We start from the raw sequence: 13,503 nt of genomic DNA, 5'->3' as shown, positions 1-13,503 counted from the left end.
CCATTGGGGTTTCGATGGGGATTGCATTAAATATATATTAGAAATAATAAACAAATACAGTAAAGTTGCAGCCTACAATATCAATGTACAAAAGTCCATTGTGTTTCTGTATACTAACAATGAAATTTTAGAAAAGAAACAAAAAAATAATTCCTTTTGCAATTGCAACAAAAAAGAATAAAATACCTAGGAATAAACAATAAAGGATGTGAAGGGCTTATACACTGAATACTAAAAGACATTATTAAAAAGAAATTGAAGACGACACAAAGAAATGGAAAGCTATTTTGCATTCCTGGATTGGAAGAATCAACATAGTTCAAATGACCATATTATGCACAGCCACCTTAAACATTAATAAGTAGCTGGTTTCTAAAATCTGGAAGGAGAGGGTTTTATTTAAGCCAGCTGTTTAGAAGAAATACAATTCTACCTCAAGTAACTTAAATGAGACTTTCAAATAACTAGGAAAGAATTTCTCTTTTGGATGAGAAGGCAAAGAAGAATTCAACTGATTTTCAAGCAGAATAACAAATGTAACAGCAATACTTTTTGTGCACGCATTTATATATGTGACTGTGTAATGCCTACAAAAGCAGTTGATTTTATGATCCTTTCCCACTTTTAAGAGTTACTGAGAACTCCAAATAACCTTTACGTCTGTGGCTTATATCTATCCACTTTTATCATTTTAGGAGGTAAAACTGAGAAACTTAAGAATATTTTTTGATTCATTAAAAGATGGTAATAAACACATTATATATTAACATCAACATATTTCTATTTAAAAAACTAAATTTTTCAAAAAAACAAGAGTTATTGTTTTCTACCTTTGCAAATCTCTTTAATGCCTTGTTTGATAGATGACACTTGGAGTCTCATAGTCACTTCTGCATGCAGTCCATTGTGTTATATCGTTTGGGTTGAAATAGATGAGGAAAATCTAGTGCACCCAGATATGTAGTTGAGAAAGAAAGGACCTTGCAGCCCCTGTGAAAGGGACTCCAGGACTCCAGGGGTCCTTGGGTCACACTTTGAAAACTGCTATCCTATAAAGTAGTTTGGAAGAACATATGATTGGTGAGATTATTAGCAGTCCTAATTTTTTTCTTTTTCATTTACATATGTTTTCTAAAGTGAAGATGGATTACTTGTGCAAAGTATAAATGATAAAAGAAGAAACATGAGTATGTTGAGGAAAGATTTTGGAGGACATAGAGACTGAGGCAAAGAAGTTTATATTGGAAACCAAGGAGCCACTTATTTGTTAAGTAGGAAAATGACCTGCTAAAAATTGTATTTGGGAGTAAATAAATTAGAATTGGAAGGGAGAAGCTACTTTAGAGGCTTTTGCAGTAATCTACGTTAGTGGTGAGGTGGGCAATGCCTCAAGTATTGGTAGAAATGGAGAGAAAGTTTCAAAATCTGGAAGAAGTTTTGCAGGTAGGAATACCAAGAGTTGTGTATCAGAAATAAAAGAGTGAGAAGAGTCAAGATGACTAAGAGTTTTCAAGTCTAAAACATTTGAAAATATTTTCTCCCTTATATTTAACTTTAATGTTCTGAAAATTATCCTGATTGAGCTAACTGAAGTCTTTTCTTGTTTTTTCAGAGTTGGTCCATCCATTCCAGGGCTTAGGAGAAGGTCAACACGCTTCTCAGCTTGAGTTGGTCACAGTTACCAGCAGAGGAGAACAAGACTTATGACATCCCCAGAGAGTCACTTGCTGCTTTTGTTCCCCAAGCTCTGTAGGCAGTGAAGGCTGTCTTTCCAGTTCCTGTCTGCAGTGAACGCCTGCAGCCCACCTCCTATGCACTCCAGCACCCCTATCAGCTCCCTCTTCTCCTTCACCAGCCCAGCAGTGAAGAGACTGCTAGGTTGGAAGCAAGGAGATGAAGAGGAAAAGTGGGCGGAGAAGGCGGTGGACTCTTTGGTGAAGAAGCTGAAGAAGAAGAAGGGTGCCATGGACGAGCTAGAAAGGGCCCTTAGCTGTCCAGGGCAGCCCAGTAAATGTGTAACGATCCCCCGGTCCTTGGATGGGCGGCTGCAGGTGTCCCACCGCAAGGGTCTGCCTCATGTCATTTACTGCCGAGTGTGGCGCTGGCCAGACCTGCAGTCTCACCACGAGCTGAAGCCCCTGGAGTGCTGCGAGTTCCCATTTGGTTCCAAGCAGAAAGAGGTGTGCATTAACCCCTACCACTACCGCCGGGTGGAGACACCAGGTGAGGCCTTATGATTGCATGCTGTATTTTCAGGGCTAAGGGTGTGTGTCCCACTTGATGGAGAATGATGGGGCACAAGCAAGACAAAGGACCCATCTCCAACTCTCCAAAAGAGGGAGGGGGTAGGTGACGGGAGGGGAGGGGAGGTTCAGTTTTGAGGAACTTAGCCAAAATTTTGCAGCCAGAGAAATCCAGAAAGATGAATTTTCATTTCAGTATACATGTAAGCTCTGTGTGATATTGAAAATTTTGGTTTTAATTTGATGTGTTTGAAGTCATCATCATCATGTTTTTCCAATTCTTGGGGCCTTTGAAGATCTTGACATGATTAACTGTAAAAAATCAACATCCCCATCCCTTCAACTGAACTGAACCAAACTAAAATAAAGCAGGTTTCTTGGCTGTCACTTTCAGGTAAGTGGAGGTAGCTCACTTCTGGGTCTGAAAACAGCCAGTGAAAGAGTTGCTAGAAATCCTCCTAGGACTGAAAAAAATCCTCCTAGGATTGGCAGGTGTTCTTAAAAATGGCTTTAAACACAGGAAAGTATTGTTCTAAAACTCTTCACACTCCCAATGTGCATGTGTGAGCACACATACAGCGTGCCCCCTTTCAGAGAGGTCTGGCGTTGCTCTCTGCATTCCTTCCTGTTGGCTGTGGCAGTTTGACTGCATTTCTCTTTGAGTTGCATGTTATCGGCATTGGCCTCCTTCCAGGAGACCTAGGGGCAGGCCCCAAGCTCAGGGAAACAGCCATGTCCGCTCAGGGATGGTTCTGTCTAGGCAGACAGGCCATGGAGGGAGTGCAGCCTGCTGCTTGCCTCCAGGGTTCAGTTGACCTTACAGCAGTGCTGATAACCGCTTCAAGCCCAGTCCATAGCAGGCTTAGCAAGGCAACCATTCAGGCTCCCATATCACGCCATCATGTTGTAAACCTGTTGTCAAGGAAGTCACCTGCCTGGGTGTGACTGCCTCTCACAGTCACTGCATCCTGGGATTGAGTCCCTGCATGAAATTGTTATGAGAAAGTCACAGCCTCCTGATGAATCTGATTCATTTCCCCCAGATCATACAGGTCTTTGCTTTCTTCCCTTCTTTCCTCCTTCTCTCTGGGCACTCTTTCAAAAGTCATTAGTGTCTGAATTTATGACAGAAAGGACTTGATTCTTTTTTGTTTCAAAGATATGAGTTATATTAAGTATTCAAAATATACCCAATGAAAAAATATTCTTTAAGAAATCATGTCTCTCTTCCTGAGTAATATAGTTGTAAAAAGTATCTTATAAAATGTATCTGGTTTTCCTTTCAAATACTAGAAAACCTCATTTTAGTTTTTCATATTTCTTTTAGGAATGGTAGTGCGAATGTTTTTATGTATGGCAGATAGATTTCATATAGTATTTTAGGTTTGACTTTCCAAAATAAAAAATGGGTAAAAATTGTGTTAACTTTTAAGATAATCTTTATACCACACAAGTTTTCTATTCTAACTTCATTTTTTTTATATACAAAAAAGGATTTTATATGTAACTTTTTGGCCATGTTTAAACTAAATATTTTGAGAACAGTGAAGATACTAATGTTGAGCAAGTTTGCTGGGTCCCTAATTACTATAAAGCTTATGCTTTGCCTGTGAAATCTCTCATGTTTTAATTTCTCATTTTAGGAACATCATAGCTGCATTCTGATTTTCTTTTTACTTACACAACCACTTAAGTAATCTATTTCAATGCTTCTCAAACGATCTGTAGTAAAGGACCAGTTTTTATTTTTTAAATCTTTAATTCTTCAAAAATTAGTACTTTTCCTAGGCAAATGAACTTTTAAAAAGACTTACAAAATACAAGCCCAACTTTTTTATTATTCATTTAAACAGATATAAAATTACTCTATCAAATTGTTTTTAAAGTTTCTAACCACCAAGCCTCAGTTTCAGTACTTGTACCTTCAGTACTTGTACCCACAGTTGGTGAAGTGTCACTTGTCTTCAGGCCAGTTTGTGTGGCTCGGGTCTGGTACAAGCTGTGTTTTCATGGCACATGATGGTTTTACTCCATGCGCCTGAAGTTATTTCAGGAGTATAATTTCTCCTTTTCTAAAACACTCATACTCTATTAAAACCATGTGATATTTGAAAAAAAAGACAGAAGTTTTCTTTAGCTCTGACTTTCACCCTCATATATGCAGTGACTCCTTCCACTGTTTTTCTCTGTGTAAAACTTATTTATTAAGATGGTATGATATTTAAAAGGTAGCATAAAACTGAAACAAATGTCTCTAAGCTCATCATGTCATATTTGCAAGTAGCAGTTGAGATGTGAAATAGAAATAGTTATCGCTATAGATTAAATGCCCGTGTCTCTCCAAAATACATATGTTGAAAACCTAAGATGTTGTTAGCAGGTGAGGCATTTGGGAGGTTAGGTCATGAGGACAGACCCTCATGAATGGGATCAGTACCCATGGAGAGACCCTAGGAGCTCCCTGGCCCCTTTCACCATGTAGAGTTACAGTGAGAAGTTGGCAGTCTGCCTCCTGGCAGAGGGGTCTCAGCAGAACCCAACTATGCAGCACCCTGGTCTCAGACTCTCAGGCTTTCAAAATGTGAGAAATACATTTCCATTGTTTTTAAAGCTACGTGGTCTATGGTATTTCTGTACGGCAGCCCAAATGGACTTATGACAGCTATGTTTTGAGTGAAAATATTTAAAAATATGGTCAGTGCAGTTCTAAGGTAACTAAGTCAGTCTGGCCAAATAACTACTGGATGATACTATCAGTTTTCTTTACAAATATACAGGTTTTACCTGGATAAAAATACATTATCAAGCTCTTCATCTCAGTAAAGAAAAACATAGTCTTTCCTTTCTTTTGGTGCCTCAGTCTACAGGCCAGAGGTCTGCATTCAGTAGGGCATGAGGTGTTGTATTTGTCAATAGTTGGGATAGATTGCAGGCATCTCACATTAAAGCTGAAGTAAGAGATTATTTAGATTTTTCTTCATGCAAAAAAGGAAATTGAGTGTTTATTTGAATTTTGTTAACACTGCGATGAAGAAGCATCATTGAAAAGAAGCCATATGTTATTTACTGTGTCAGCCCCTTGCTTTCAGACTATTCATAAGGCAAGTTATCTTTATAATCCTGCATATTCATAGGAGACATAAAAGGAAATTCATTTTTGCATGGTGATGTCAAATGTTTATTCTGTAATGTCATAAGATAGTATATACAAATACTGGCTTTTAAACGGGAAGAAATCATTTGTTTCTGTGCTACTCTCTCCTGTCATGGTTTAGTTTAAGACTTTTCATTTTTGTGTTCGTGTTTGTTTTCTGTATGTAGAACTGAAAATTATTGCTTGTTAAGAAAGAGATAAATGTATTATGTTAGGTAAATGGTTGATTTTGTGATTGTAATTGTTGCTGTTTACTCCCAGACACTAATTTTTTATGAAAATGTTTATCAATGTGGTAAGAAATCAATAGTGAGATTTAAAACAAGTGCTATCCTATCCATGTTGAGGAACAATCTCTATTAGTTATTCTTGCTTAATTCTTTTCCTAGTTCCCTCTTTTATTACTAAAAACTATGGAGGTCACTCTACATATGTGTTCAAATTTATCACATTTAAATAACATCATTGACTGTTTAACATACAAGATGAGGATTTGGCTAATTTATATTGCCTTCTTTCTTCCTCTTCTCAAACCTTAATATTTATATTTTGGTTTATAGTTTATATTATTTTTTGGTAATTCAATTGGTTTCCATCATGGGATTTGAGGATAAAAATTATTTTTCCTTGAAGAGCACTGGCCCATTGCTTTCTAGCATCCAGCACTGGTGGTGGGAAGTCATAAGTCAGTTTGATTCTCATTTCTTTATAGGTGAGTTTGAGGTGATCCTGTGGGACTTTTTAGAATATTCCATTTGTTTAAATGGTATGACTAAGTTTGTATCTTTTTTCATTAATTGGGCTGTGCACTGTGGCTCTTTTCAATCTGATGACATAGATTCTCCTATAGTTCTGGGAAATAGTCTTCAGCAGATGTTCTTTGATCACTTTGTTTTCTCTGCTTCTCTGTACTTACATTGGTCATAGGTTACACCTCAATGACAATTACTGAATACCTTCTTTCTGTCAGGCATTGTGACACTTTAGAAGTCAATGGGAGCTATGAATGCCTGAACAATGCTTGCCTTGGAAACTTGCATCCATTCCTGAGTTTTTGTATAGAATCAGGATCAAGAAAACTCATGTTCTTTTTAGTGTGGAACCCAGAAGGAACATGCTAAAACGAACAGGCTTTCTTTATAAGTTCTCTATTGCTGCTTACCTTTTACTTATTCACTTTTATTGTTACTCACTGTTGATCTTTTACTTAACGACTTTTAGTTGCCTTAAAATCTTCCTGGTAAAGACAGGTAGAATGTTTTCATTTTAGCAGTACAACTGAGCCTAAAATTTAGGTTGTTCATCTAAATAATTCATCATGATCTCTGACGGAAAAGTATTTTGGGCATCACTTTGGGGGGTTTTTTGCAAGCGATAGAAACCTAATTTGCCTTAAAAGAAAAAAAGAAAACCAAAAACTTTATTGGCAGATTCAAAAGAAGACGTGAACAATTAGGTCTCCAGAAGACCAAGTAATAATAGGGCAACTCTGGTAATTTCTGTGGTAGGAATGAATAGGCAGTTTCTCTTCAGAGTGCTGAAGGATGATTCTCCTTCAAGCTTTTGGCTAATTGTGACATTCTGCTTAAGATTTAGGCTTCAGGGAGAGAAACCATTAGTTTAGCTTGATTCGCAAGTTCACTTTTGGAGAAGAGATGGGACATTAATAGATAGTTTTATGAGCACAAAGAATGATGGAGCGGTACTTCCCAAAGGAAAAACAGTTTTATCATCAAAAATGGTCAGACAAAACAGCAAGTGTCCAGTATGTCCTGTGCCGACGAGCCAGTGTTCACTTCTAATCCACTGTTCCCTTTCTCATCCTAGTACTGCCGCCTGTACTGGTACCAAGACACAGCGAATACAACTCCCAGCTCAGCCTCCTGGCCAAGTTCCGCAGCACCTCGCTTCACAGTGAGCCACTCATGCCTCACAACGCCACCTACCCGGACTCTTTCCAGCAGCATCCGTGCTCTGCATTCCCCCCCTCGCCAGGGCAAGCGTTCTCACAGTCCTCATGCACGGCCAGCTATCCTCACTCCCCAGGAGGCCTTTCTGAGCCAGAGAGCCCTTATCAACACTCAGGTCAGTATAGGCTGCCCGTCTGCGTGGAATGTAACCCAATACGGTTATTTTTGATGTGCCCATGATAATTGTAACCACTGTAACTCACGTTCACACAGACCCTTGCAGCTCACAGGGCTGTCTCCCATGGGCCTTCACACCCTGCCCAGCCTCTGAGATGATTGGGGCTAGAGCCTTTCCGTAGTAGTCTCCCTGGACCTACCTGTCTTTGCTCTGCTCCCTGGCCCTGATCTTCTGGAAGCTCTGAGAAACTAACCGGATTTGAACATCATCTCTGGGAATTTCCAGGGATTTTTTTTTTTTTTTTTTTTTTTTTAAGGCAATAGCAATAAGACTATAAAAGACTTCTCTAACTCTACCAGGAAGGACTTGGCCTCAGGGCAAGCACTCACTATAAGGGATCAGTGCTAGGCCTTTTCTTTGGCTGCCTCTGTCAGCAATTGGAGGGAGTCCCTATCTACACAAGAGGTGTGCATGATGCCAGTGCATGGTGGGAGCCCCAGCTGCAGCCAGGGCATTCTCCCTGTTTGCTATAGGGGGCCAGCACAACATCTTGAAGGTAGACCTGGCGAGGCAGGGAGAGGGCAAAGCAAGCCCCATGGTGGTGACTGCGTGTGCTCCCATACCTATGAAGTGGGTCTGAGCTAGGTCATGAAGAAGAGACTTTCCACACCTCATGAGTATGACATAAACAATATTATGAGCTGACAAGTCCCTAAAGGCATGCATACATGCGTTTGGTGATCTGCCTCGTTCGTGCCTTCATATATACTTCATATATTCATTCATTTTGTTGTTGTTGTTGTTGTTGTTGTTGTTGAATTCATTTATTAGGAGTACATTCTGAGGATTCTTTCTCATATATGCATTTATTTAACAGGTTCACCGAACTCTTACTGCATGCAAGCATTGCTTTAGTGGGCTGAAAGGAAAATTAAAATATTAATAAAAATTGTCCTCATCCTCAATAACTCATAAAATGTGGGAAAGTGAATGAGTTGCCCTTTCTCATTGAAGTTATTCAGTTCTTACTTTTGCCTCCTCCACAATACATCTATTTTACATATACATCTACTGTTAAGTTTATCACACTGTATTACATAATTCTTGTGTCTCTCTTCCCCATTCATCTCTCAGTCATCTTCTCTAGCCTAAAATACGGAAGTTACTCATTAGTTGATTACACAGGCATTTAGAACTTGGGAGTAGAGCTCAGGGTTATTGATGTCGATTTTATCAAGTCATCAAATAATGACCGAGCACCTGCAAAGTGCCAGACACTGACCTAATACCAGAAGATACAGTGATGAAGGACAATGGTTTCTGACCTTCCAGAGACAGTGGCTACTGAGAACAGTCATTGTAAATAAGTAACACAGTGTGATAAAAGCTGTAGCAGTCCAGGCCAGCAGTTATGTTACCAGCATTGAGGTTGTTGGGTTCCACAAAAATAGAAATCAAGGGGAAACCCCAGAACGGTTTCCAGACAGGTTTTATTAAGCTTATGCAAAGGCAGGAGGTGAGTGGCAGCTAGTCAAGCGATGCTTCATCTGGATTTACAGCCGCTCCCCAGCACCAGCATCACCACCTCAGTTCCACCTCAGATCATCAGGTATTAGATTCTCATTGGAGCACCGGTCCTTGGTGCCAGAAAGGTTGGGGACCACTGTGTAGATGACAAACCTTGATCATCTGCACATGCAAATAGAGGTTTGGCTTGACATCTGTATAAAGGTAATGTGTGAAGGAGATAAAATGAGCTACTTCTGCATTTTTGCATAGGGCGTGGGATGCCCTGGCCTAAGCCCCTCTGCTGTCTCAGTTACAAGGACTTGAACGCAAGTGATGTGAGGTTGGAAAGAAGGCAATGAATTTGAGGAGGCAGAATCACCAGGGTGAGATGTGGCCTGGGAGTCATTCAGAGTGGAGGGCATGGCTGCAGTTTTGCAAGTGGCTCAATTCATGGAGAAAGGGACACAACAGGAGAACTCATTTGAGGACAGGGCCCTAGTTAAGGGACAGGAGGATAATTATATTGCAAAATATATTTACATAAAACACATATGTGCTACAAAGATTTCCTGCACTGACTTTTTGTTCCTGCAGTGGTTAAACTAACAGGCTGATGGCTTTTTCCTCTTCCCGCCCATGAAAGACAGAGCCCAGCACTATCAGATGTTGGTTAGTTTCTCATGGGGGGACTAGGCCTTTTAATTTGAGCCAAGATTCTGCATTTTTAAGAAGTTCCACTCACAATTTTTATGCACAGTTAAGTGTGAGAATTATTCAAAGGGACATTCAACAAAGACATATTGACTCAACCTTTGATGCTGTTGAGCTCCACCACTAACCTGATGAGACCGTTCTGAGCTGACATTAAGAATGTATGCTGAAGAAGTCAGTTATTCTAAGGTCCTCACTAAAGAGTTCACCTGCCTCAGGAGTTTTTATTGTGTTACGAATTAATTTCTGATAAGATGTTCCCTACTTGAATGTATATCATTTTCCTAACCATGATTACTGTCTGATCAAGGAGCTAATATTTTGGAAAGAAGGGCCCTTCTCAGCATGCATCAGGTTCAAGGTTATGATCGAATTTCAGCTGTTCTGTGTTTAGGGGACACATTTTGAAGAATCTCAGAGACAGAACATCTCTGTGTCTGTTGTTCAATCCTTGGCAACAGAGGAACTGAAAATTAAGCCCATTTCAAAGAAGGGTTAACTTTCTCTGTTTTGAAAACCAGATAACAGACTCTTCTGCCATTGACAAAAGCTAGGAGAATAGTTCTTAGATTTGAAAATCTTATCCTGAAGCCATTTGAATTTAGTGATAACTCAAAACTCAAAGAGAAAATTAATCAATTCTTTAGTGAGCTTAGGACAACCCTCTTCTGTAGGATACTCACCATGTCACTTCATAATACCCTTATTATGTTACTGGTCTCTCTTTAGCAAAAACTGCCTACTAAGCCCAGGCATTTAAAGGCCAAAAAGATTGGATTGGGCTGTCTTTGTGTAGTTTATCAGTTTGACATTCCTTTGTTTTACTGCTTTCTTTTAGTTGACACACCACCCCCGCCTTATCATGCCACAGAAGCCACAGGGACCCAGAATGGCCGACCTGTAGATGCCACAGCTGATAGTCATTTAGTACTATCAATGCCTAATGGAGGTAACTTTGCAGATGAATAGCTAAATGTAGCTATTTTCCAAGAGTATTTTCCAAGAGTATTACCCTCAAACAAAAAGAATCAAAAACCAAACCAAACCAAAACAAAATGTGCTGGCCTGCTAATTCACAAGTGTTTTAAGGGACAGAGAGCATTGCTTTGCATTTTAACTTTGGCATTCCTCAGTAGCATAGAGTGAATTTTTTCTTTTTAAATCATCCTGGTTACTAGAATACGTTAATTTTTTATTTTAACCTGACACTTAGAATTTTGTAGTTTTTGATGTTTCATATGGAATTGAGTATTTAAGAAGTTAGAGATTTTGTTCCATTTGTGCTTTTACTATAGATTGAGAGTGGTGTCTTTCATTTGGCTTAGAGGAGTGCTCTTAGAAATATGTGTAAATAGAGTTTTTGCAAAATGTTATTTGTCTTAATAGCTAGGGAAATACCCCTCAACTTTAACTGTCTGGCAGTCTTGTACCAATGCAGATTTCAACCCGTTGGACCTGGGGTGGGGTTGGAGAATCTGCATTCCTTACAAGCTCCAGGGGAACAGAGCAGTGTTCCAGGAACCACACTGAGTGGGGAGCGTCCAAAGATGTTTACTGCTTAGAGAATCTCAGAGTGAATTATTTTATAAGTTAAGCATTTTTTGTAAATCAAATAACCCCCTAATTTATCCGTTTTATAAATTCGTATTTAATGCATAAAGGAACACACTCTAGATACAAGAGTGGCAAGGCTATTAAAAAAAAAAAAAAGATCATACAATCAGTAGAAAGGCAGAGCAAGAGTGTAGGTAACAAGAAAGAACTCTGAACTTTTATTGGTTACTTTAAAAAATTTTGGGTGAAAAGATAATGTTCACAGATTTCCTGATGAAATATACAGCTCTCTTTAAAATGTTTTTATGCTGTAGATAACTAAGTGTTCCATATGTGTACTGCAGAGAATGTGAATAGTTTGTCTAGGTGGAAGTTTTTTCCTCCTTTCTTAAATAATTTAAAGTCCTATCCAGTGTATCCAATTTTTTTCATATCCAAACTGTTATTTTTCATCTTTAATTTGTTAGAAAATGGTACTCTGCCACAGGGATTCATTCTGGCACAGTAACAGTGATGCTCTATCTCACACATGTAGAGGCGAGGTGACCTGCCAACTTCTTTTAGGGGCGTGAGGTATACACAGATGTGTTCATAGTGTTGTTTGCCCAATCCCCTCAGTACTCATAAATATGTGTACAGATGCTTTCACCATGGGTGAGTCACTAGGTCCATGGCCTCTGACATGCATAAGCTCACCACAAACAGTTTCTATTGAAGTGACAGATTTGAAATGAACGCAGTGCAGTGCTCTTGGTCTTGGAGCCAACTTCCGCTTCACAGCTTTGACTTAAGTCTCCCCATGGAATCAGGAGGTGGGAGCCAGGGCCGACTGTGGTGATACTGACTGGTTCGTTTCTTTTCAGACTTCCGGCCAGTGTGCTATGAGGAGCCGCAGCACTGGTGCTCAGTTGCCTACTATGAACTGAACAACCGAGTAGGGGAGACATTCCAGGCCTCCGCCCGGAGTGTGCTCATAGACGGATTCACGGACCCTTCCAACAGCAGGAACAGATTCTGCCTCGGACTTCTCTCTAACGTAAACAGAAACTCAACAATAGAAAATACAAGGAGACACATAGGAAAGGGTAAAAGAAATATGCAATTCTTTTACATGTTCTCTGAGCTGAAGCGTGGAACTAGAAACAAACTGTGTATTGGCTGTGTAATCTGGTGAGGTGGCTGCTTGACTGGTGGGCTGGGAAACTGTTCTGGGATGACCGTTGGAGAACACCTGTGGGCTTCTAGCACCATGGTTTCTCTGCCCCTCACACTGGAGTGGCATCTTCTGCAGGGTGATGCAGGGTGGGTGTTATGAAGACAAACACAGTGATAAATATAAATATAGGGTGAAATTATTGAATAAAAGGACTTTGAATTATTTTTGAGTTGCTAAGGATAACTTCTGAAGAAGAGGAATTCTGGCTGGCTGATTATTTATATGAGCTAAAGTTACCTCTAGAGACTTCGAAGCTAGGGAATCCTGGCTTACTTATGATTAGAAGTGACTGGGGTTCCTGTGTCCAGGAATTGCTACAGCAGTGCAGTGGGCACAGGCCTCCCTGGGGTCTGGCCAGTGTTGCTTTTGAAGCTTCTCTTACCGGAGTGATCAAGGGTGGCAAATGCCAGCAGAGTGTGAGGCCTGGTTGAGGATCTTGAAATCATTTCATTTTAGAATAGTTGATAGTGTCTGAGAAATACCTGGTTGGCTGCTATTACCATGTCAGGCTGCTCTGGAACTGCAGATGTAAAGAGTCTTCAGGGTCAACTGATCTTTTTTCTCCCCATCCAGCAGTTAGGCCTCTCTGGGAAGGGAGCCACAGAAGCCCTTTCTTTCAGATCTCCGGAGGAGAGTCATTATTTCACTTGGCGACACATTCTAATATTCTTCCTAACATACCTCTTAAGTCAGTGGTCCCCAACCTTTTTGGTACTAGGGACTGGTGCTCCTATGAGAATCTAATGCATGATGATCTGAGGCGGAGCTGAGGTGGTGATGCTTGTGCTGGGCAGCGGCTGCAAATAGAACCTTTGCTCACTAGTTGGCCGCTCACCTCCTGCTGTGCAGCCTGCTCCTCGCAAGCCACAGACTGGTACCGGCCTGGACCGGGAGGTTCTAAGTGCCTCCTGTTGTATTAAACCTGTAGGTCGTTGATTAGAAACAGGTTGAACTCACTGACCAATGTTGACTCTTAATGGCAACAGTTACTTTATGTTTGTTTATGTCCTATGTGTTCCTGTAGTGGC

At 40.2% G+C, this 13,503-nt stretch overlaps 1 protein-coding gene across 9 annotated transcripts in view; it reads left to right on the top strand.

Annotated features, from left to right (window-relative positions):
- The window catches only part of SMAD9 (SMAD family member 9), a 66,237-nt gene that overhangs the window by 36,729 nt on the left and 16,005 nt on the right, over nt 1-13,503 (top strand). For 8 of the 9 annotated variants that reach the window (XM_016132783.2, XM_016132780.2, XM_036228486.1 and 5 more), the window contains 4 exons: nt 1,613-2,223; nt 7,225-7,482; nt 10,544-10,654; nt 12,123-12,344. In XM_016132783.2, coding sequence (XP_015988269.1) covers nt 1,812-2,223; nt 7,225-7,482; nt 10,544-10,654; nt 12,123-12,344 — 1,003 coding nt within the window. In that variant the 5' untranslated portion in view covers nt 1,613-1,811. The remainder of the gene's footprint in view (nt 1-1,612; nt 2,224-7,224; nt 7,483-10,543; nt 10,655-12,122; nt 12,345-13,503) is intronic. The other variant, XM_016132784.2, reaches the window with a different exon arrangement.

The sequence above is a fragment of the Rousettus aegyptiacus genome, unplaced genomic scaffold (assembly GCF_014176215.1).
Source record: "Rousettus aegyptiacus isolate mRouAeg1 unplaced genomic scaffold, mRouAeg1.p scaffold_m13_p_11, whole genome shotgun sequence".
Classification (NCBI taxonomy): domain Eukaryota; kingdom Metazoa; phylum Chordata; class Mammalia; order Chiroptera; family Pteropodidae; genus Rousettus; species Rousettus aegyptiacus.
The sequence above is the reverse complement of the archived record's forward strand: the minus strand, read 5'-3'. Positions and strand labels throughout refer to the sequence as shown.